At 38.8% G+C, this 24,495-nt stretch overlaps 1 protein-coding gene and 1 pseudogene across 2 annotated transcripts; one reads left to right on the top strand and one right to left on the bottom strand.

Moving 5' to 3' along the window:
* Positions 1–2,433: 2,433 nt before the first annotated feature.
* LOC148369734 (oxysterol-binding protein-related protein 2-like) lies at positions 2,434–23,111 on the bottom strand. Of its 2 annotated transcripts, XM_088331894.1 has the most exons (15): positions 23,006–23,080; positions 19,252–19,307; positions 11,913–12,164; positions 11,686–11,806; positions 10,884–10,959; positions 10,502–10,636; positions 8,396–8,493; positions 8,031–8,213; positions 7,809–7,916; positions 6,219–6,308; positions 5,988–6,108; positions 5,730–5,855; positions 5,531–5,654; positions 4,663–4,753; positions 2,434–3,276 (listed from the first exon to the last, which is right to left on the bottom strand). In XM_088331894.1, the coding sequence occupies exons 3-15, from the start codon at positions 11,947–11,949 to the stop codon at positions 3,174–3,176; spliced, it is 1,413 nt and encodes a 470-aa protein (XP_088188020.1). In that variant the 5' UTR covers positions 11,950–12,164; positions 19,252–19,307; positions 23,006–23,080; the 3' UTR covers positions 2,434–3,173. The 2 variants fall into 2 exon arrangements, with proteins under 2 accessions (XP_088188020.1, XP_088188019.1); XM_088331893.1 differs by lacking the exon at positions 19,252–19,307 and having other exon boundaries at positions 23,006–23,111.
* A 534-nt stretch (positions 23,112–23,645) lies between these two features.
* On the top strand, positions 23,646–23,782 carry LOC148369733 (U2 spliceosomal RNA; annotated as a pseudogene).
* Positions 23,783–24,495: the final 713 nt, after the last annotated feature.

Raw genomic sequence — 24,495 nt, 5'->3', positions numbered from 1 at the left:
GATGTTAATCTTGCTCGTTTATGGAAATACATTCTTACAAAAATAAAATGGTTTTATTTGAATTTGCATGAACTTGTTTTGAAAAATAAGAAAATATTTAAAAGATATCTATACAATTTAGATTTTCTCAGAGAATAAGTACATATGATTTGTAGTTGAAAGTGATATTGTAATTATACTTTTTTCTGTAGCGTAAACAAATAAAAACATAACCCATTGAAAAAGCATCAACTATTAGCATTTATAGTTTTCAAAATAAAAAATACCCAAACTGAGTAAATATAAACTAGCGCCAACTATCCACATATCAAGTTTGATGGTGTTGCTTTGCTTCCTTTATTTAGCGATTGAAAGTGTGGGGGCAGCCAGAGTGACAGAAATACTTTGATCACATCACCGGATACATCGGGCGCTGCAGCTTTCTTGCAAAGTACTTACATTGTTCATGCATAAGTTAAGTGTTCTTCCAATAACATTTTATTTTGCGAGCAAAGTGCCCTCGGGTCAATAGGATGTTTAAATATTGGGTGTATCACAAATGCAAAACAAAAAAGAGCACTACATTAAGGCCGTTATTCTCGAAAGTTTTCTTGGAAACAAGTATTTTAAAGGAACTTGCAATGTTTATCAGATGTTTACTTGACAATAGTAAAAGTTAGAAACTTTTTTAATATGAAAAATAAAGGTTGAAGCGTTCTTTTGATATGTCCCATGCAAAGACAGCTAAAGAACTAAATTGTCTGTAAGCCTTCAAAAATGAGTAAAAATGTAGCCAATGCACGTCCTATTTGAGAGTAGTCTGGCATTGAATGAGTTCAGCAATATTTTGACCATAAAGTTGTTAGAAAGCCTTTTGATTCTGTTTCCAAAGATTTACATGTTTTTTTTTTTCAGAAACAGGACTACTACTGGCCTAGTGGTAACATGTCAGTGCCCTCCCCGCCGCGATCCAGGCTTAATTTCCAATGCAAGCAATGTTCAACCAGTTCAGGGTGTACCCCTGCCCACTACCCGAAGACAGCTAGAATTGGCTACAGCACCCCCATGAGGCAACCACAAATGACAGCAAGTCTGGGGCTGTCAAATACAGGGCTTACATTTGACACAACGCATTTTTTTCCAGCGCAGTAGTAAATAGGTACTCATATTTGTAAATGCTATCTGGCTCTGTGGTAGTGGCTAGTCACGTGACCTAGGCAACTTGGAGAGCTGAAAACAGTGCATTTGGAACGAAAACGACTTCAGGTGTGCAGGAGTTGACGTCTTTGGCGTTCTGCAGCCATAGGCTTCATTGACAAATTCCCCTTGCGTTGGGGCCAGGGTTGCGCTGGCCTTAACTCTCCGTCGTCCTTTCTGTCTTGCAGGCTGGATGTAGCAGACCAGACAATGGCCAGGTCAAGTCGTCATAAAAGTGTGGGTGTCAGTCACAGACTCAAGCATAGACTTATTAGTTGCACACGGCGCTGGGTGAGAGAGCGAGAGAGAGAGAGGGTTGCGCTATCTAGGCAGGGAAACATTGCTTTGAAAAAAATGGTGGAAGAGCCAAGTATCCTTCCCAGAACAATAGTATTGATCCGTTCCAAGTACTTGATTAGTATTGATAAAATTAATATTAGAAGCGATCCGCCCACCTCTGGTAGCCAATCCAGCTTGTTTTAGCATGCCATAATTATGGGCTTTTTCAGTGAGTTATCCTTTTTGGTTCATTCCAAATAATATGTTGTGATTAGTTAAGCTTGAAAATGCATAATTTGTGATGTTAAAATTGTGGCAATAAATGTCTTCACCACTACATGGTATTAAATGCATTATTCCCTTTCAGAAAAAAAACAATTGTATGCTTGAATATTTTCCAATTTTCTATATTTAGCTTGAAAAAAAGTTCATGCCAAAATGAAATTAAGGATTTTATTAGTAGACATTATCCTGTACAAGACTACCAAGCTATCCACAGTATTCCAATACAGTCCACTGATCCTCCAGCCCCCCCACCCCCCAAAAAAAATAAAAAATGCTATGATCTCACCAAAAAAAATATTTTAAATACAATAAACCATAAAAATAAATCAATTGCACAAAGTTTTTCATCTTGCATGCGCTTATCTCTGTGTAACATTTGTACACAAACAAGAACCACATAATCCAAAAGGAGGCTAAAAGTCAACTGAAGACTATTGGAAAAATAAAACAAAAATACATACAAAAGGATTGGACCTTGATGACATGTTTTTTCGGAATATGTGCAAGAGTGTTGTACCGTTGTGTGTTTTAGACGAATATGGTCTATCTCAATACGGCATTGAATTTAGTGTTTTGTCTGTGTGACACATATTACGCTTTACAAGACAAAGAAATGTTGACATATCAACAGGCACAGATATGGAAATTTGGTAACGTGTTAAGTGCTTTTTTAAAGAAATAAGAGGGAGGCCATCGAAAAAAAATACCTGTTTTTATTAAATTATCTTTAATGGTGGCTAAAGGTTTGCATCTTATGAAGTAAGTCCAAATATTTTACTAGATTTGGGGTTAGGAATGTTTGCCGGGTTACAGTTCAGTATTTTTCTTTTTTTTTTGTATTTTGTTTTTACTACTACAACATTCAAAGGGAAGGTAAACTAAAATGTAAAGATTTAAAATAACATGTTATTAGGGTCCTTCTTTTAGTCATTTTTACCTTGACAATCTCAAATGTCTTGGTATACCAATAGTTATTTTATTTGACATTGGAATGGAATTATTCTGTAACTTTACAAACATTCCATTGTTTTAAACATTCAGTCAGGTTTGTTTTCTTAATCGGAGAAGTAGGAAACGACCTTTGCTCAAGACTTTTCGTCATCCTGTTTCTTTACCCCTTTCAAAATAAAGAATGCTGCATTAATGACAAAAACTACACACATTCCATCGTGGGCCCTTATATTGGTGACATATGAAAAAAAAAAAACAAAAAAAAAACATCATTGAGCATTTATAGCTCATGCGACTAAAGTTGCCAAAATCCAAGATAGGGAAAAAGTACGCATGACAAGACGAGGCAACTAATGAGAAGTCTTTGTGCAAGTTTTTCCTATCTCTGCTGGATGTGTGCAATGGCAAAGGGTTACATTTTGTCCCTCTAAGTCATGACAAAGGCGTGTGAAAGTGGTGGAGGGTGAAGGCTTGCAGTTTCATCAGTAGATATCAGGCAGGTCATGGTAATTCCTACTGAAGTAACCGCCACAGTAGTTCCAGTCTTGTGCGCCAGTGCATGGGTTGGTGCCCATTTGGAACCATCTTTAGAAAAAAACGCACAGAAAACAAAAGTCCAAAGCACAGTGATCAATAAATAGTTGAAACAACAGTTGCCATCATTAACTCATGCCATAATGTATGAATATGTTTGCAAAAGTATTGTCCCTTAGAGCCAAAACGTAAAAATATGTTTTAACTGTTATGTTTAAAAAAAGAAAAATAAGTTGTAAAGGGTTTGACGCTGCTCATTGGTTAGTATCAAGCATTTGGGGATGGTGACAGTATGATAGATCATCATAGGATGGCAGGAGTGGCTTTGATCAGACCTTTGTCCATACATTGAGGAAGTTCACTTCTTTTATCCGGTAAATGAGTGTGTTAAGGCGGTCCCATGTGGCAAGTAGCGTGGTGAAGCAGTGTGGTGAGAGTTAAGAGACATGTGCAGATACCGCAGCTGTTAACACTTCAACAGAGCTTTTCCCTTTTAAAATGAACGTTACTTGCACGTCCCCAGGAACGTGTTTGCCCAAGGGAACACGAAAACCAAGGTGAGGGAATCGTGTGATCAATTCACCAGAAACACAAGATGCTGCAAAGTTCATGCATTGTTCATGTATAAGTTCAATGTTTTTGCAATAAACTGTTATTTTGCAAGTAAAGGACGCTTGTGTTGTTTATAAAAAGTATTGTTTGGATATTCTGTACTATATTCATACAAGTTAGTCCAATTTCCACTCGAAAAGAATCTGCCCAGAAATTTGCCCAAACTCTGGCACCGGGCGTACGGGGACCACAAAGCCCTGATAAGACTGTTCAGTACAAAATACTCCCAGAGCACCCCCCCATATGGCTACTAAAGGAACACGGACGAAGCCTTCTCTAAGTCCACAAAACACATGTAGACCTGATAGGCAAACTCCCATGAACAATTGAGGACCGTGAGAATGTGTAAAGCTGGTCCTCTGTTCCACGGCCCGGACAAAAATCCCTATTTAATTACAAATGCTGCATTTGGGGGCGGCAGTGGCTCAGGAGGTAGAGCGCTCGTCTTGGGATCAAAAGATCGCAGTTTGAATCCCGGCTCCTCCGTGTTACATGTCGAAGTGTCCTTGGGTAAGACACTGAACCCCTAATGCCCCCAATAAGCAGGTTAGCGCCTTACATAGGTGCACGGCCGCTATTGGGAAATCTGAAGCACACTGTAAAGTGCTTTGGGAAGTCTTGACTTGAAAAGCGCTATATAAATGCAGATCATTTCATTTAATTTCATCTAGGTTTTCATATCAGACATGATGCTGGCCACTCCCACTTAGATGCAAGTGTGTGAGAAAGAAAAAAAAGAGGGAGAACACGACAGCAAGAGAATGAGAAAGAATGTGTTAAATCTAGAAAATGTGTGATTGTGTGAAAAAAAAGCAAGTGACAGACCTTGTAGACCATTCTTCCTCGTTCTTTGCCCTCTGCTTTCTGGCAGCTCGCTGTTTCTCTTCCAGCCTCTCTTTCGCCTGGCTTGCTTCATCTGAAAAGTCAGTTTTAATTGTAAATCCGGTTGTTATTTGTATGAGGTAATGACAGAGATATACAAAAGATGGCGACAAACTTTCACTATCCTAACATTAACGGGCCATTATTTTCTCCAAAAAGTGACCCAAATTCAAGCACTTTTTAAGGACTTTCAAGCCAATGTTTCAATTGCTCCAGTACCGTGAGAAGTACAAATCCAGTGTGATTAAGTAATTTGCAGAGCCACAATTCTATTTGTTGTTGATTTTTGCGTTTTCAAGATTTTATATTATAAGTAAATAGCAAATATGTTTGTTTTTGAGACAAATCTCTCCCTATACGGGTGTAAAAATGACAGTAATATGTAAATTTTTACTTTTTTAGTTGCAGGAAGTTTTCCCATTATAATTTACCACTGGGAAATGCTTCCTTATTTTTTTGCATCGCCCATAAATCATATGTAATCCTTGCACTAATACACACTTCAAAGTGCCATGTTAAGGTGTAGCATGCACCTGTCCTTGACATTTAATAGGACGATACCATACAAAACTCACTCCAGCTGCCGATGATTAGGAGAGAAGAATAAATACAATAGCAAAGCAAAGCCACCAGGGAGAAGTGTTGGCGTCTTTTTAAGCAGACTTGTTAAGGAACATGGCAACAAATGTAAATATTCACAAGCACGTCACCCAAAATGGAAACACGTTTAAAACCTTGAAAATAATATTAAAATTCAAGTATTTTCAAAGATTTCAAACACCTGTATGAACCCTATTAATAATAAAATTACCCATTTTCCCATTTTCCATGGCTCTAATGTCAGGTCTGAGGCGGGAATCTGTCGGGGCCAAGATGGCCTCAAAGCAAGGCTCCAGCTCATTAAGAGACATTGCGAAGTTGGTGAAGTTGTACATCTAAACATAAAGGAATAAGCAAATAATCCGTTTACATTTTTCGTACACGGAAACCTGTGTGTCCTCCACACATACCTGAGCAGAGTGAGCTGGTCTTGGATCAATCCTCCAGAGCAGAGTACTTCCTGGTATGGCAGACACCGTTTCTTGGACTTCTGGCATGTCATCAGCATCATCGTTCTCTGATCCAACTGGCTCATCCTGGAAAGGGGAAGTAAATAAACTGAGAAATCACATTGCAAATCTACAAATAACATTTTGTACCAAGAATGTGCATGCCAAGAAGGCTGACGCACAATAAGACACTTGAGTGCTTAGGATTGATCAATTTACATGCTTAGGCTTCTTGTTGTCTCCTTTCTTCTCGGCTTTCTTGTGAGACTCATAGGACAGAGGATCAATACTCCACATGCACTCTGTCCACTTCCCATAGATAACACAAAGCTTCTTTTTACTGAAACATGAGCAGAGGATCAGATTACAAATAAGAAATCAGATTTCTGGGAAAACTAGACATAGAAATTATATCACGGGTGACAAAGTTACACAATCCTGAAGGCTAACCTTTTATCCTGGATGTATCCCTCCACTTTGTGCAACTCTTTGCCAAACATCCCACAAGGCTTGAAATTCAACACACACTTGTCTCCGGTGCTGTGTAGACAAAAGTAAGCACATTGCTTCATAAATTATGTGAACCATATACAACCTCAATGAAAAACATTGTGCTTTGACACACAAAAAACATGTGTCTGATATTGTCATATTGTATTACATAGTAGTTAATGCAAAAAAATTGAATAAAACATGATTGTGACTATGCCCTGAAATCAATCAGGTTGTGAATATTAATTTGACTGAGTACATAAAGCAACCATTGTAGGCCTTTATTGGAAAACCAAAGACAAATATTTGATTAGGCACCCTTGGACTGACTGTGATTGTTTGAGAAGTATTTGTTATGGGACGTTCATGTGTCATTTTTTCACTAAACCCCTAGTTGAATATCTTGAACAGGTGCTGGAGACATTTTGTAAGTGTAGCTGAGAATACATACAGTTAAACTCGAAAATATCTGGACAAACACAATTTTCACAAGCTGGGCTCTACAGCAACCACATTGGATTTGAAAGGAAATCGAATTGCAGAATAATAATGACTTCAACTGGTTGAACAACAACATCCGACTGAAATAGAACGAATTATGAAAAAAAAATCCAAACACACACTTTTTAGGGGCTCAAAATGTAATTGGACAAATTGGTACAGAGAATGTAAAAGGCTATACTTCATAAACTGGTGAAATGTTTCAGTTGCTGCATCTTTACTTGTAAACAATCACAAAAAAAAAGAAAACTTATATAACACAAGATGAAGGATAAAAGTTGGTTAAAAATCAAATTAGGGGTGGGAAAGCATTTGTTACCTTTTATCTGGTACTTAAGACTGACTTAATCAATTAAATGCATTGGAATAAACGCATCACAGTGTGGTAATCCTCTTAAAAATTCCTGGACTTTTTGGGAGCATTTTGCAAGGAAAATTAACGCAGGCTTTTAAAGAAAAAGACAGCTTATTAATAAAGCACGTGCAATTCTTAGAGGCACTCAAACTTTTTTTTTTTTTTTTTTAATCTTTTTGGGGGTTTCGTGCCCATTTTAAACAGGTCTTTTCTTCTTACTTTTACCATTTTCATGGTAAACTAACAAAAAACTGCAATGACGGCCATTAAGTCACACTCTTTCTACTTAATGTGTTGCATGTACAATAAAAGCAGACAAGTGCTGTGGAAAAAATTATAAAGGGTCTTTGAACTCAGTTTAAGGAAATCTCAAATGACACACTCTAAGTGAAAAAATGAATGGACACATGTATTATTCACGCGTTTATTTTTATTGTTTATTTGTGTGTGAATCTAACAACTATTTGGGGGAATTATGTTTCTATGCAATCCAGGGCTCGTGATAACACTGATTGATAAGGTGTTGACAAAATAACTTAAATCCCCAGAAAAAAAAAACAATTTGGGGTAGTTATTCTTAGGTCCTCTATATATGCTGCAACTGGCGCTATAACCCAAAATGTTTTTTTTAGAATTCAAACAAAGTCCGCTCATCAAATTATCGACAATGAAACAAAATGTATGAAGATTACCTGTGGTTGACTATTTCTACAGAGCCATACTGCTCTATCCATAGTTTTCCCAGGATGATGTTGTGAACACAGCAGTTTGGATTACTCCATGTGTAGGCCTCATTGTGCCTTGGGTAGAAGACATAAAATTGAATATAGAACCCACAAATGGAAAAAAAACGTGATAATGAATAACATATGCATTCCAAGGGAAAACAAGACTGTTGCATTTATTTGGCTTACCTAAGAAGCTCAAGAGTGATAGTTCCTTTGGGTTCTGCTTCAACACTCTTCCCCCAAAATTTGAGTTTGGGGTATATAGAGCCATGGAACACAAAGTCTCCTGTCAGGCTCTCGGCATGGAAGGCACTCACAGGGGGATGATGCGATACCTGCTCCGAGATCAGCCGAAAGCCATGCTCCTCTCTAGATGGACACGGAGGAGCATCAAGTAAATGGGACTGCATTTATATGGGGCTTTTCAAGTCACCAAAGACTTCCCAAAGCGCTTTACAATGTGTATCGCGTCAGCAATGCAAGGCGCTTACCTGCTTATCGGGGGCTTATTTAGTGTGAACACAATGCATGAGTGTACAGCTAGTGTGTACCTGGTGAGTTCGTAGGTCTCTCCAAGAAGAGGATTGAAAGGTTTTCCAGTTCGCTCCCACTGTGATGCAACCGCTGATACAGCAAACGCAGCAACAGCCTGAAGAAGCAATTACAAATAACATTTTTTTGTGTTAGCGTTAGTCACACAGATGGTTTTACAAAGTAATTTCTCTCACATAGTCAAGCTAAAAGAACCTCAAACCAAGACTTTATGGCAGTGGTCAGCAACCACTGGGATGGTATTGGCCTGGTGATGAGCGGTGCCTGCTTTCCTCCAAACAGGGCGCCTGGCATTCACACCAAAGAGTTCAATCTGTCTCACCAGACCAGAGAATTTTGTTTCTCATGGTCTGAGAGTCATTCAGGTGCTTTTTGGCAAATTCCAGACAGGCTTCCATGTTCCTTTTACTAAGGAGTGGCTTTCGTCTGGCCACTCTACCATACAGGCCTGATTGGTGGATTGCTGCAGAGATGGTTGTCCTTCTGGAAGGCTCTCCTCTCTCCACAGAGGAACGCTGGAGCTCTGACAGAGTGACCATCGGGTTCTTGGTCACCTCCCTGACTAAGGCCCTTCTTCCCCGATCGCTCAGTTCAGAAGGCCGGCCAGCTCTAGGAAGAGTCCTGGTGGTTCCAAATGTCTTCCATTTACGAATAATGGAGGCCACTGTGCTCATTGGGACCTTCAAAGCAGCAGAATGTTTTCTGTATCCTTCCCCAGATTTGTGCCTCAAGACAATCCTGTCTCGCAGGTCTACAGACAGTTCTCTTGACTTCATGCTTGGTGTTTGTGCTCTGACATGCACACTCAACTGTGGGACCTTATATAGACAGGCGTGTGCCTTTCCAAATCATGTCCAATCAACTGAATTTACTGCAGGTGGACTCCATTTAAGCTGTAGAAAGATCTCAAGGATGATCAGTGGAAAAAAGATGCACCTGAGCTCAATTTTGAGCTTCATGGCAAAGGCTGTGAATACTTATGTAAATGTGATTTCTCAGTTTTCTATTTTTAATAAATTCAAAAAAAGTAAAAAAAAATAAAAAATTCACATTGTCATAATGGAGTATTTTGTGTAGAATTTTAAGATAAGAGATTAAATTAATACGATTTGGAATGAGGCTGTAACATAACAAAATGTGGAAAAAGTGAAGCGCTGTGAATACTTTCCGGATGCACTGTAGATGCAAAGTGACCTAGTATTTTCACAATGTACTTGGGCTCATTATGATATAATTTATACCACTCTATGGGACATTGGAAAATAGACGAGTCTTTTAAATGTCTTTTTGGCTAAATCCCATACAAGAGAGGTTTCTGAGAAAACAATGTTGAATGCTTTGTGTGGTACAAATATGTGAGAAGCAAACATCGTCCGTACGTCACAAATGCCATCTTATAACTGTGTGTGAAAATCTGGATGATGTTCACGCCTTTTATATGGCAACGCTGTGAAGTCAAGGCTCAGGAGCAAAAAGCACAATAATAGGATATAGTTCATAGTTTTATTGAATCATCCATTGTTTTGCCACATGCCTCACATGTGGCAAAACAATCAGGACACATGAATAGGAGGTCGGTTGATTTTTTTTTTGTTTCAAAGTTTGCTATATGTAGCAGCTGAATAATTTCATGTTTGTGATTCAAAGCTGTTTTATATATACATCCAGTAAAAAAAACAATTCAATGCAGTAGATGCTGTGTTGTCCACACTCCCAAGATGTCAATTGGTTTTCCGTTTTTTTCCTGAGAAGAAAATGTTCGAACTGGTCCTTTAAGGGCGGATTTATATTAATAGCATTTCTTACATGCTGCGTTGAAGCCTAGCCCTCTTCAAACAGCACTCAAATTACATTTCCAAACAGTGCCCAGGACTGTTTTGTTATCGCAATTTAAGTATAAAAAATCTGAAGCATTTTCTTTATCAAGACAGACGACAAAAGTCAGTCTTTTGGCCTGAGACTATTAATAGAGTACTGATACATCATGCCTTATTATTAAATCAGGTGTTTTTTAGTGTTTGTAAGGCCCTGCTAAAAGCAGTCAACTTGTGCTTTTGTTCGCCAGTTCACCAAAGAAATATGAAATGGGAGTGCCAGTGTCTTACCTGCATGCGCTCTATAGAGTCAGACAACGAGCAGGCTCTGTTGATGAGGTAAGTGTGTTCCATGTATTCTGTGATTCTCTGCAGAAAACTGAGAGGCTCATTGAAGACAATGGGCATTGTGATTTTGGAGAGTTCCTGTGAAAGTAGAAAAAAAAATAATGTTTGTAATCGACTTGGTCTATGCTATAGCAAAAAGTGTAATTGTAAGTAAAATATATATATAAAATATAACTGGTAAAAATCTGTATATAATAAAATCCTAGTTGTTAAAGACAACAAGTTTAGAGAGTCATGTGAAAACAAACTTGGAACACAAAAAAATGATCCAACAACTACTAGACAATATGTGATAAAAAGTAAATGATGAGATCCATACACGTACCATTCCAATACATTTCTTAAGGATACTCCAGATACTAATTGTGTTTCTGGAAAACATGGGTGCCGGTAATGATGTCCTAGAGCAGAAAAAGGAGAAAAGAAAAGAGCAAATGTCTCATGAATCTAACACTTGTAAGGCTTTTCTTCAATCAGAGTGCAAGTCTGTCGGGCGCAAAGCACATATTATATGAATTACATATTATATGAATTACCACATTTTGCATGTCTTGAGCAAAAAAAGGAGACTAGGTTGCGCCACTTTGGAATGGTACATTGCAAACTCCCAGCCATTTGTACCGACTAATCTTTTTAAAATTAAGACATTCATGACACACACTGTATAGAAAAATCACTAGGCTCTCTGCATGGCATTGAGCATAGGCAAAGCATGTTGTCCAAATAGTCTGTAATCGGAACAAGAAGCATTATCTGCCCAGTCTGCAGTAAAATAAATTGGTACTGTGAACCACAGCATGCATTTGCAACAGTTTTATCTGGACCAAAACAAACAAAAAGTATGAATTGACAAGTATATCCACCCATCAAATTGCTGTACTGCCGCATCTGAGGCTGGCTGGTTTAAGGAGTCAATTAAACATCTTGGACTGGCCCCAAGTCAAGTGCAAGTACAGTTCACAAATGGTTATCTCAAAATCTCTACTAGCCACTAACACAACTTCAAATAACAACCAAAAAAGACACTAACTTCAGGGTTTAAATTGTCACTGGTGCATTGAATCAGCTACACTTATAGCTAAAGACAGATGCAGTGTCTAAAACGTGTTCCAGGAATGCAGCAATACCTGTGTTTCTTGACTCCGTTCTCCTGCGGCTTTGATCCATTGTTCCTCCTGCTGTCATACACCAGTGCATCTTTGTAACTGGACTCTGAAACACCTTCATATGACTCGTCAGAATCCATGCCTGTGAAACGCAGAAACAGTGTAGTTTGCTCGGATGAATTGCTTGCATTTATTTTAAAGATAGTTGTAGACCTGAGAACAAAGACAACTAAGCTGTGAGCACCAACCTGTAACGGCATCATAGAATTCATCCTCATTGCTCATCTTCTGAAGTCAACGCTGACAAATTGGGCCTCTTTCTGGTCAGCTTCTAACACATTTTCTCTTTGATGACAACCTCAAAGTTCATCTAGATAGAATCCTATCAGTCAAGGTTCTCTGTGGATCGTCACCGCAGCCACAGCACAGTATTTGTGCTTTGTTTCGGAAAAATGCTTAGGATGGATCAATAGAGAAGAACGCCAGTGAAAATTGTTTGCCTGCAGTAAGATACGGAGACAATGTCGGATGTCAGGTAATGTGATATTAGTGTTACATTTTAAAAATTAAAAATATGGACAGACTAAAAGTGGAAGTCAAAAGCAACGTCAAAAGAATCCCTGCCTTGACTGATCTCACAACAGGAATTTTCCACGATAGAGGAAACTTGTTCAAAATGTCTCAGATGTAGACAAAATGATTTTCTAAAAAGTGGCAAAATATAAAACAGGGAATTAAATGCATCACCATTGATTGGTACCTTTTACATTGGCAAATTGCAAATGTTTTGTAGTTATCATAATTGGTGAAGAAAGTTGTAATATTATATGTTCCCATTATCACTCGTCGACACAGACATTTTCTTCCCATTTCCATAAATGTAATCAAATGAAAAATGTGAAATACAGTAATCCCTTGCTGTATCGCGGATTACTTTTGTGTTCTGCATTCTGAGTGGCTAAACAGAGTAAGATGCTTTCTATCGCTAACAAAGTTGGAATTCTAGAACAGTTGAACTTGTTCTGAAGCTACATGCAGGTCTTTGGTGCTCTGTAGTGGCTCTGTGATCTTAAAAAAAAAAAAAGTTTCATAATAGAAAATATATGGTTTCTGAAGGACAGAACAGGAAGATAAATGGTTTCTACTATCGTTGAATGTTTTTGGAACACAACCCCCCGGAAAAAAATGAGGCAATACTACACATTTCTGTATATATTTGGTGCACAATTATTTTTGAACTCAAACTTCAATATCGATGCTTATACTGGTCGATCAGGAATATATAACTGATCACACAATGAAAATATTGTTCTTCTCCCTTTCCCTTTCTGCTGTTAACAGAACAAGCAAGGCACATGCTCAAAAAGGATAACACAAAATCAAGGTGTTGCTAACTATTTTGTGGTGCCACAACCCAATTGTTAAACACCGTACAAAGAATACTCGGATACTCTGAAGTATTGTTGTTAAAGAAAAATAATAAAACAATGTTAAGTCATTGATGGACTGGCCCACAGAAATTGGAGATAATTTAGGCACTGATCGTTCTTTATCTTTTTTATTAACAAGATTTTTTTTCTACTCAAGATTTCTTTAAATAACTACTAGTTACAATTGGCACAACAAGGTATCGAAAACCCCCAAAAATATTATTTTTTGTATTTTAGTTTTAGAGACAATGACAACAGAATCAATGTCGTGCAAACTATTTTGTAAGGTCACAGCCCACTTGTTAAATACAATCTGGGTTGCCAGATACTCTGAGTCATCATTGATAAAACAAACAAACAAAAAAATTGAATTCAGTCATGGACAAAGCCTTAGAAATTGGATATAAGTTACGGACTGATTTTTCCTTGTATCTTTTAACAACAAGATTTTTGTACTTAAGATGTACTTAAGTAACAATGGGCACAAACATGTATTGTAAACCCCTCAAAAAAGTATTGGAAGTTTTTCTAAATTTAAATTATGATGCTTGGAAAAAGAAAAATCCATGCTGGCCCAGCCGGAGAGTAACAGCTTAATTCTCCCATTTGAGCGGAGAAAATAAAAGGTTCATTGGAAGTATTTAAGCAACGGCTAATTTGCTAAATTCTGAAAGCAATAATAGAAAGCCCTGCTTAGACATCCCCACACAGCTAATGAAACCTTGACTTGTTTAAACCAAGATAAAACCATCAAAACAGGAATCAGCCGTCCACATCAATTAGCATACTTGCCTTAGGAATAATGTAGAACTGATAAGATTTTTCAACAGTAAGGGTCTTGTTGCACATTTTTGTTCATCCTTTTATCTGGTAAATTTCAAGTACCAATAGGTTTTAAACCTGAAACCTTTCACACAGAACCATAAAATGATTTAATCAACATCATCAACAACAAAAACAACAACAATAATAATAATAATAACACTCATCAGCTATTCACTTTCCCATTAGTTTGGCTACTGCTGCAACAAATCCTTTCAAATCTGTTGAAATATGTGGCCTTGATGTCATGCGTTTGCAAAACCTCTTTCCTGTCTCAGACATTTAAGACACTTGTAAAATCATTAGAGTGCAAGTAAAACTTCTTTTCAAAGTAAGTCTAATAATATAAAATTGACTTGAAACACTTTAATAATGATATTTCTGAAAAAACTATTCTTCTCATTGGCACATTTCTAAACAACGAATGAAACAACCCCTTTTACCCAACAAAACACTAATGTGCAGAAGTCACATCACCGAAAAGAGATCTCACCTTTTCTCGGGAAGAAAATACAGTAAACTGTAGTTCTTACTTTATATAATGTGGGGGGTTGTGTTTTTTAGTGTTGTTATACAGAAATAGTGTCAATTAGAGTAAAAGATTTTGCAGGATATCCAAATATAAACCTTTTTAGCAGCTGCAGCCCTACAACAAATGGCCCAAACTAGTCTGCTTAAGTGAAAAAAAAAAACACAATGTTTCCCTTGCAGTGCCTCCTTACATTGCCACAGCAGAGATTGAAGTAGGGTAGGGGTCTCCGAAATGGTGCCAATGGAAAGTTAAGGTGCCCGCTGACCTTTTTGAAAATAGTTTACCAGTGCTAGGACATTGTGGTTTTCTAATAAAATGGTTTGTTTTTTTTTGGTTGAATGAGTCTATTTAACCCATCCATTATTTGCACCTCTTATGTTCAGTAAGGTCGCGGGGGTATTGTAGCCCATTCCAGCCATCCTCGGACAGTGGGCAGGGGACACCCTGAACTGGTTGCCAGCCAGGTGTGGGGCACACAGGGACAGACAACTCACTAGCTCATTCACACCTAGGGACAATTTGGACCGGCCAATTAACCTTTTTAGAATGTGGGAGGAAACCGGAGTGCCCAGAGCATGGGCAACCACGGGGAGAACATGCAAACTCCACACAGGAGGTTCGATCGCATGACCTCAGAACTATGCCGCACACGCGCTAGCCACTGCGCCGCTGTGCTGCCCCTAATCAACCCTATTTTACATAATTGACCTGGTAATAACAAATTAACACAATAAACTAAAATCAAATTTATGGATTTAATAAAGTGAATGAGCAAAGAATGTGCATTTTTTTAGCTGGCTATCTGGCTGTTTTTTTAGCTTTGTAGGTACCCATCTTCAGACCTATTTAGCTATTAACAAGCTATCCAGCTAGATTTTTACATTTTTTGCATGCTATCTAACTAACATTTTACCTTTTTTGCTAGTTATCAGGCTACATTTTGGCCTCCTTTCTAGCTTGCTATCTAGCTTTGAATCTGGCTATTTAGTTTGATTTTTAATCTTTTAGCTAGCTATATAGCCCCCTTTTAGCTTTTTACTCTTTCACATTTTTACCTATCGAGCTACATTTTAAGCTATTTAGCAAGGCATCTAGCTAGGTTACTGTTTTAGAAATTCATATCAAACAGTGTACCCTTTGCGCCAATTAGTAGCTCTCATCTTGAAAATGTTGAATACCCTGCATTGAGGAGTTACCAGAACCCTTTATTTATTTGTGTATGTTTCAGAACCAATTGGATGGAAAGATCCCTTTATTAACAAATAGACAATGAAAGACTACTTGATGACTGAGCTTCTCACCTTGTCCAGGATTCCTACAGCTAAAGGCAAGTTAGATTCAAGACTTTGAAATACTTTTTAGATGCCTTTTAGAAAAAAAGTTTAAGACTAAGTCGACAAAAAAAAAACCCACAATTGAACGAACAAAACAAAATAACACCAATATTTCTTGCACACAATACATCGTACACCTTACCTAGCACAGCTTTAACCCATGGCGAAAATTGTATTAAAAAAGCTCTAATGAAATTTACCCTTGGTCCAGAGTAAACTCCGTCGGAAGTTGCTATGTGTATTGTGGGTCGACCAAAGAAATCTAACTGCTCCGAAAGGCCTGACTGACAGCACATCACCCTTATCATAGTTCCATTACTGTGGTCACCTGATGTTGCCACAAATAATACATTTTACAAAATCATTTTTAGCTCAATCAAATATAAATCTTATTAATGTGTTCACATTTTTGAGAATTTTTGGAAATTGGATTTAAGACATTTTAACGCCAATCAAGGCCTTGTTTTTAGAATAATGAATCAGTTCAATGCCTTTTAAGACTTTTCAAGGATCCGCGGGAACCCTGTTATGCCTAAGGGAGGGCCCAGCCACCCTGCGAAGGAAACTCATTTCAGCAGCTTGTATCCGGGATCTTGTTTTTTCGGTCATGACCTACAGTTCATGACCATAGGTGAGGGTAAGAAACTGGATCGATCGGTAGATAGAGAGCTTTCCCTTTTGTCTCAGCTTTTTCTTCACCGTGACGGACTGGTACAGGGTGCGCATGACGGCAGATGCTGCAGCGATCAATCTGTGGATCTACCGTTCGATCCTACCCTTACACCTGAACAAGACCCCGAGATACTTAAACTCATTCGCACGGGACAGGATCTCATCCCCAACCCCGGAAGGAGTATGCCACCCTGATCCGGCTGTGAACCGGACTTAGGTGCTGAGCCTCATCCCAGCCTGTTCACATTCGACTGTGAACCAGTGAGAGCTGAAGATCACGGCTTGAGGAAGCCAACAATACCACATCATCTTCAAAAAGCAGAGATTCAGTAATGAGGCTTCCCTGCCAAATCTGCGCTTAGAAATACTGTTCATAAACGTGATCAACAGAATCGGTGACAAGGCCAGCCTTGGTATAGTCCAACTTCCACTGAAAACAAATCAGACTTACTTATCCACATATGAGAAGACTTTTCTCTCGTTTATCGAACCTGCAATTTCCACAACACCGACAATACGGACCAAACTTTGGAATCAGGCAAACAGGGCACAACCCGGATATGACTGCAATAACACATTGCAATAATACATGTACTCCCAGAGGATCCCCCACAAGGCTCCCCGGGGAACAGGGTTGAATGCCTTCTCCTAGTCCACAAAACACATTTAGGCTGGATAGGCAAACTCCCATGCAATCTCGAGAACCCTGCAGAGTGTGTAGAGCCACTTCACTGTTCAACAGCCTAGACGAAAACCACACTGCTCTTCTTGAAACCGAGATTCGACTTCCTGATGGACCCTCCTCTCCGGTGCCTCCAAATATACCTTAGCAGGGAGGCCTAGTGTGATTCCCCTGTAGTTGGAACACACTCTTCAGTCCCCTCCTTGAAAAGGGGTACCACCACCTGTGTCTGCCAGTCCAGAAGTAATTTTCCCGATGTCCACGTGATGTTGCAAGGGTGTCAACCATGATACGTCCACAACATCCAGAGCCTTTATGAAGTCCGGGCAGATCTCATCATCTCCTCGGGCCTTGCCTAGGTGGAGATTTTTGAACACCTCAGAGAATTCAACCCAAGAGATATGAAAGCCCACAGAGTCCCCAGGCTTTGTGTCCTCTGAGGAGGGATTGAGGAGGTCTTCGAAGTATTCTGCCCACTGCTTCACAATGTCCCAGGTCGAGGTTAGCAGCGCCGTATCTCCACTAAGAACAGTGTTGATGGCACACCGCTAACCCCCCTAAAATGCTAGAAGGTGGACCAGAGTTTCCTCAAAGCCGTCCAAAAGTTGGCTTCCATGGCCTCGCCAAACTCCTCTTATGCCCGATTTTTGCCTGGGCGACTTCCAAAGCCGCATTCCGCTTGGCCAGCAAATACCTGCCAGCTGCTTCCAGAGTCCCACATGCCTGGGGATAAGGAGGTCTAGGCTTTACTGCTGAGGATGCTGCTGCGCCAGAGACCCGACCCCATGTAAGCGGCGTAAAATGGATGGATGGATGGCTTCAGGTTAGATCAATTTTCAGGTTTAATATGAGGGAATGTTGTAACTGTGGCCTTTACAATCCTTTGAGACGTGTTGTAATTAAGGGCTATACAAATAAATGTGACTCAGCAAACTCAAGGTTCAATTTACAAAAAAAAGAAAAAAACAAACACGACACACTTTAATAAATAATTATAGCAGATGCTCCCCTTCTTATGACCATTCGACTTACGATAAACAGTAGATACGATCATTTTTTTCGGGATGTCGAAAAATATCTGAACATTGCTGTAAGTTGGATTTTGTGTTGTGTGCACCTTTTTCCAAGTACAGCAAAGCACTGGAGTGCTTCTTTGTGAGAGGTCACCCAGCACCCATCCAGAAGAAAAATCCGCCTTCTCTTCCTATTTTGTGTGTGAACGTTCTATACTGTCTATACTATGTCTGTACTACCTTCAGCGCGCCAAGCACTTTGACATTTTTATTGTTTAATATCTCATGCATCCATTAAATATGGCTAACGTAAAGAAGAGGCAAGCCGTTTTTGAAATAAAAGTTGAATGAGAAAGCTTGATGTGGTAGTCAAAATGGTTGGATCGCTTTTTTTCGGACACTCTTTAACACGGAGGAGGACTTCTTAAAGCTTATCTTCCAAAAGTAAGTTAGCCTTGACTTTATTTATCTTTATAGAGCATATTATTTTATGTATTGTTTATTATTTAGTACAAAACAATACAGGTTACTTATACAAGCCTTAAACATACTTATACAAACCTTAAACATACAAAATAGAGCACTGAAGCAACTTATGAACAAATTCAACTTACAAATGATCGTCCAGAACCTATCTTGTAAGTAGGACAGCGTCTGCAATCGTCTCATCCCATCATAGCAAACATGTCAAACACACGTCCTATAGGCCGCATATGGCCGTTGGATGATTTAATCTGGTCTGCTATAAATTTCCAAAAATCTCAGAGAAGAAACGAGGGGCTAGGTCATTTTCATCAAAAGTAATGATTTTTTTTTTTTGAAATATGCAAAACAGATGCACTTACCGTTCACTAGAGGGCAGTGTTTAGTTTGTATATCGTGGTGAGATGGATCAGGTTAGATGTAAGAGCTTAAGCCCATCCCACCCCGAAATTTGTGGGCAGTCAGCTAAAGTGCCCAGGCTCCTCCTGTGTCCTCACATATGAATTATGAAACATTGCGTTTTTGTTTGGTTCAAATTATTTGGTCCGGCTCAAGAGGGATCGAGCTTTAATATCTGCGGGCTCGGTTCGGACTGGATTTTTTTTAGACCCAATCTTACCTTTAGTTCAGGTATAAAGTTGCATGCAGCTCTTTGAGACTTCTGATGATTAAAGGCTGCACACATAAAAAAGCATGACTTGACTTTACTTTTTCTATTGTTGAAATAAACAAGTTAGCGCATTCAATGCCTAACATGAAAATATTTTCCGCATTGTTGGTGAATAAATATTTGTTTGTGTAACAAAGTTTAAATCTGATTGAGAATCCAGAAAAAACTCAAAACACAAAATCTGTGTTTTTGTTGCATTACTGTTAAAATTCTGGTACCGCATTGATTTGTTAAGCCGTGGGCGTGTGCGAATGTCTTTTTCGTTCGGCACTTAATGGGCTTCTGCGCTTGCCGTACCTTCAGCTCAATCACCTCGTGCTGAAGGTAAGCTGTGCCCAATATCAGTTTGGGCAAAAATGCATATTTTGCTAGATATAGGAGCTGCTTTCACAAACTATTTTTGTATATAAATTGATACAAGTTGTGCTAAATGATGCATAAAAAAGCACTAATTAAAAGTAAAGTAATGCAGCTTGAAACAATGATTACTGTGATGCAACATGTTTAAATGCAACCACGCCATGATGTGCGGCATGTTGAGTGATGTCCCGTTTTTGTATTTCTGATTCTATTAATGTCTTAGACGTATGCAGTCGCACAGACACCCGGACTTCTTTCTATTGTTTTGTTTACTGAATGCAGGTATGTGGGAAAGCTATGTTCATTGTTATTATTAAGGTTTCACTTTCGCATGTTGTCTGCTGGCTGTACCTTCAGCTCAATCACCTCGTGCTGAAGACGTATACAGTCGTGCACAGACACCCTGACTTCTTTGTATTGTTTTGTTTACTGAATACAGGCAATAAACCGAGTGACTGTGAACCATTGTGTCGCGCATGATTGAGGGTCGTTACATTTGGAAAATATATTTTTTTATCTGTGATTATAATACTGTACATACACACATATATATATATATATACATATATATACACACAAAATTGTTTATCAACGATGTTGTTTTTAAATGCATAAGAACCTTGTATATTATGATCAGTGGGAAAAAAATAAAAAATGTCAAAACAAAATATAATTGTCTAAGAAAGGTAAATGATAAAGCAGAGTACTGTACTGCAAAACAACACAAAAACCGAGAATTTATTTTCTTTTACTGATCCCCCCAAACCCTTACAACAGAAAGTCTGGATCCTGTGTTGTGCCCTTTTCCGACTCCTCTGCAGATTCCTCCCCCCCTCGCGTGAACGCGCATTCTGCTATTCTGCTGCGCTTCCAACAAAAGCGATCCTATTCTATATAAAACGCTTATTAAAACAATAAAGCGAGCTAATTATAACAATTGGGAGATCCTAGTCTATATAACGCGTTTATTTAAACAATAAATCGCGATATAACGCGTTTATTTAAACAATAAAGCGCGAAGCGCGATCGTATTCTACAAATTGCGTTTGTTAACGCGGATGAAAATGTCACCAACGTCAATGTACGCTTCCGACAAAAGCGATCGTATTCTATATAATACGCTTTAAAACAAAATAAAGCGAGCTAATTATAATAATTGGGAGATCCTAGTCTATATAACGCATTTATTTAAACAATAAAGTACGATCGTATTCTACAAAATGCGTTTGTTAACGCGGATAAAAAAATCACCAACGTCAATGTACGCTATGATTTCCGCAATCACAACTAATCGTACACAAATAATATTTATTTGATTTACTATAATATCCGTATGTAATGTCTTTTTCATTGTGAATGAAACCCTGGTTGCATTGGATCCCGCGGTGTAAACAAATTGTTGTTGTTTTATTTTTCATTTAAAATCGGACTTCCCTGTCTATACTGTTTGGAAAATAAGACACGCTTTAAACCTTATTATGCTCTTTGGTTTTGGGATCCAACTACAGAGGAATACCTCCACTTTGTGATGTGTTACTGATTAGGTGTTCGACAAATCTAGTTTGTTTTTTATTACTACTATTAATAATAATAATAATAGAAATATTATGAAAAACGTCTGAAAGTTTTCAAATTCACTGTGCTGACATATTGATGCCACAGAAGGTTACTCTAGAAGTTACAAGTCTGTATCTCCAACAGAGTCTGTTTTAGCAGGGGGGGGAGGATTTGGGCTGGCAAAATCCTCCCCCTCCCTGCTATCCCCTGAATAAAAACTCCAAACGACCCCAAATTCACTGTGCTGACTTATTATTGCCACAGAAGGTTACTCTACAAGTTACAAGTCTGTATCTCCAACAGAGTCTGTTTTAGCAGGGGGGGGAGGATTTGGGCAGGCAAAATGCTCCTCCCCCCCCCTGCTAACTCCTGAATAAAAACTCCAAACGACCCCAAATTCACTGTGCTGACTTATTAATGCCACAGAAGGTTACTCTACAAGTTACAAGTCTGTATCCCCAACAGAGTCAGTTTTAGCAGGGGGGGAGGATTTGGGCTGGCAAAATCCTCCCCCCCCCTGTTATCTCCTGAATAAAAACTCCAAACGACCCCAAATTCACTGTGCTGACTTATTAATGCCACAGAAGGTTACTCTACAAGTTACAAGTCTGTATCCCCAACAGAGTCAGTTTTAGCAGGGGGGGAGGATTTGGCCTGCCCAAATCCTCCCCCCCTGCTAACTCCTGAATAAAAACTCCAAATGACCCCAAATTCACTGTGCTGACTCAATAAAGACAGAAAAGGTTACTCTAGAAGTTATAAGTCTATATTACCAACAGATTCTGTTTTATTAGGGGGAAGGAGATTTTTTTTCCTGCCCAAATCCTCCCCCCCACCTGCTAAAACAGACTCTGTTGGAGATACAGACTTGTAACTTCTAGAGTAACCTTCTTTGGCATTAATAAGTCTGCACAGTGAATTTGGGGTCATTTGGAGTTTTTATTCAGGAGTTAACAGTGGGGGGGAGGATTTGGGCAGGAAAAAAAAATCTCCTTCCCCCTAATAAAACAGAATCTGTTGGTAATATAGAGTGTTTTCACACCCCTGCATTGTAGGAAGGACCTCGAAATCAATGACCCACAAAGGAGGGGGCATTTGCTAAAGGTCATAAGCAGATTTTGAAGGAAGCAGTCCCAAGTCGAACAAGCTTAGGATCATTATTTAAGCAGTAAAATTCCATAGGAGGTTGTCATCAAGGTGGTTGAGATAATAACGACGGACGTTCCCACGGGAAGATGCGCGATTCGCAGCATTGACATAAATCAACAGTACCTCCTGTGCCATATCCAGTTTGTCTGAAATGCGGCATTAATTCCACACTTAAAATTTGGCGGATCAGGACAAAAATGATCAGAAATGTTATGGTAATCACAGCTCATTGGATTTTTCCAGCAAACCACCCTTATTATGTTACGCCCATAACAATGCTCCTAATGCTGAGTTGGCTAACTATCATTAACACCCACTGTACAAAAACCGATTTGGCTGATACAGCATAACTCCAAACAAACTCCATTCGACAATGTTGATTAAAGTCTGGTGAACTACTTTCGTTTCATTCTTCGCCATTACGATAACGAACACCAAAAATATTCAACCGATACTGACACTTCTTCAAGGAGCATATTGACAGCTAGCCTTCGTGTTAGCGTTTCGGCTATGAAGGAGGAGAACTACAAAGCACTGAAGCTTTGCCTGTTACAAAAATGCAATTCAAAAATTCAACTTTTCCATCCGTTTTTAAAACATATATATAGAGTATAAAAGTGGTAAAAATATGTATTACCTGTGTAGCGTGGACAGAAAAAGGACTTAGAGTAGAGCTTTGGGTTTGACACAGAAGCGGAAGTGGCTAACCGCTGGGACCGTAATGGAAGATGAGTGAATGAAATGACAGCCAATTGCGTGTGAGGGTGGGGGTACTCTGTCCAATGATACGAGATGTTGGTGGAGAGAGGACGTCACAGTTTTAATCGGAACGCCCCCTCATTCAGACTCACCGAAAAGTTATCAAAGTAGTAAACTCACATAAAGCCTTTAGATGTTCTTTAGTTTTTCTTTAAAATTATCGGGTTATGTCAGTTTTAATTTGAAGCAGAATGCCACATAAGACTAAAACTCATCAAAGAATTTCCAGGATTGTGATTTTTATGGTGTTCGTCGATCACTGTTGGGATATACTGTAGTGTCCAAACATAAGAAATGGTATTGATTTAACAGCTCTTCTCTCTGTCTTTCTTTCTTTCTTTCTTTCTTTCTTTCTTTCTTTCTTTCTTTCTTTCTTTCTTTCTTTCTTTCTTTCTTTCTTTCTTTCTTTCTTTCTTTCTTTCTTTCTTTCTTTCTTTCTTTCTTTCTTTCTTTCTTTCTTTCTTTCTTTCTTTCTTTCTTATGACAGTACAGTGGTTATAGGCTTTGATGCTAGATCCTTAGCTTGGCCTTTTGTGTACTTTCTATGAAGTCACTATCTTTGATTTTTGCATTTCGGAGATGGAATATGAGCTTGCTCTGTCCACTCCACGCATCGGCCCGGTATTGCAGTACCTCCGGGAACGGTGCATTCGCAATGATCGTAGCAAGGCTTTAGGGCTAGGACCTTAGCTTGGCCTTTTGGCTGAGAGTAAGTGTCCCGGCTCCTAGGCTTTGTAGCGTATTATGAACTGACCGATAACGGATAATGGATAATGAATAACGAAGAAAGATCAATAACCCTTAAAAATCCCCCCTTTCTTTCTTTCGTTCTTTCTTTCTTTCTTTCTTTCTTTCTTTCTTTCTTTCTTTCTTTCTTTCTTTCTTTCTTTCTTTCTTTCTTTCTTTCTTTCTTTCTTTCTTTCTTAGTTTTTTCTTTCTGTTTCTTCCTTAGTTTTTTTCTTTCTCTGTTTCCTACTTTCTTCCTTCCTTTCTTCCTTCCTCTTTCTTTCTTTCTTTCTTTCTTTCTTTCTTTCTTTCTTTCTTTCTTTCTTTCTTTCTTTCTTTCTTTCTTTCTTTCTTTCTTTCTTTCTTTCTTTCTTTCTTTTTTTCATTCTTTCTTTCTTTCTTTCTCTCTTAGTTTTTTCTTTCTCTGTTTCTTCCTTCCTCTCTTCCTTCCTTCCTTCCTTCCTTCCTCCCTTTCTTCCTTCCCTCCTTCCTTCCTTCCTTACTCCCTCCCTCCCTCCCTCCCTCGCTCGCTCGCTCACTCACTCACTCACTCACTCACTCACTCACTCACTCACTCACTCACTCACTCACTCACTCACTCACTCACTCACTCACTCACTCACTCACTCACTCACTCACTCA

This window comes from Urocampus carinirostris, chromosome 3 (assembly GCF_059441175.1).
Source record: "Urocampus carinirostris isolate Australia breed hairy pipefish chromosome 3, RoL_Ucar_1.0, whole genome shotgun sequence".
Taxonomy (NCBI): Eukaryota; Metazoa; Chordata; class Actinopteri; order Syngnathiformes; family Syngnathidae; genus Urocampus; species Urocampus carinirostris.
This window is presented reverse-complemented; position numbering and strand designations above follow the sequence as displayed.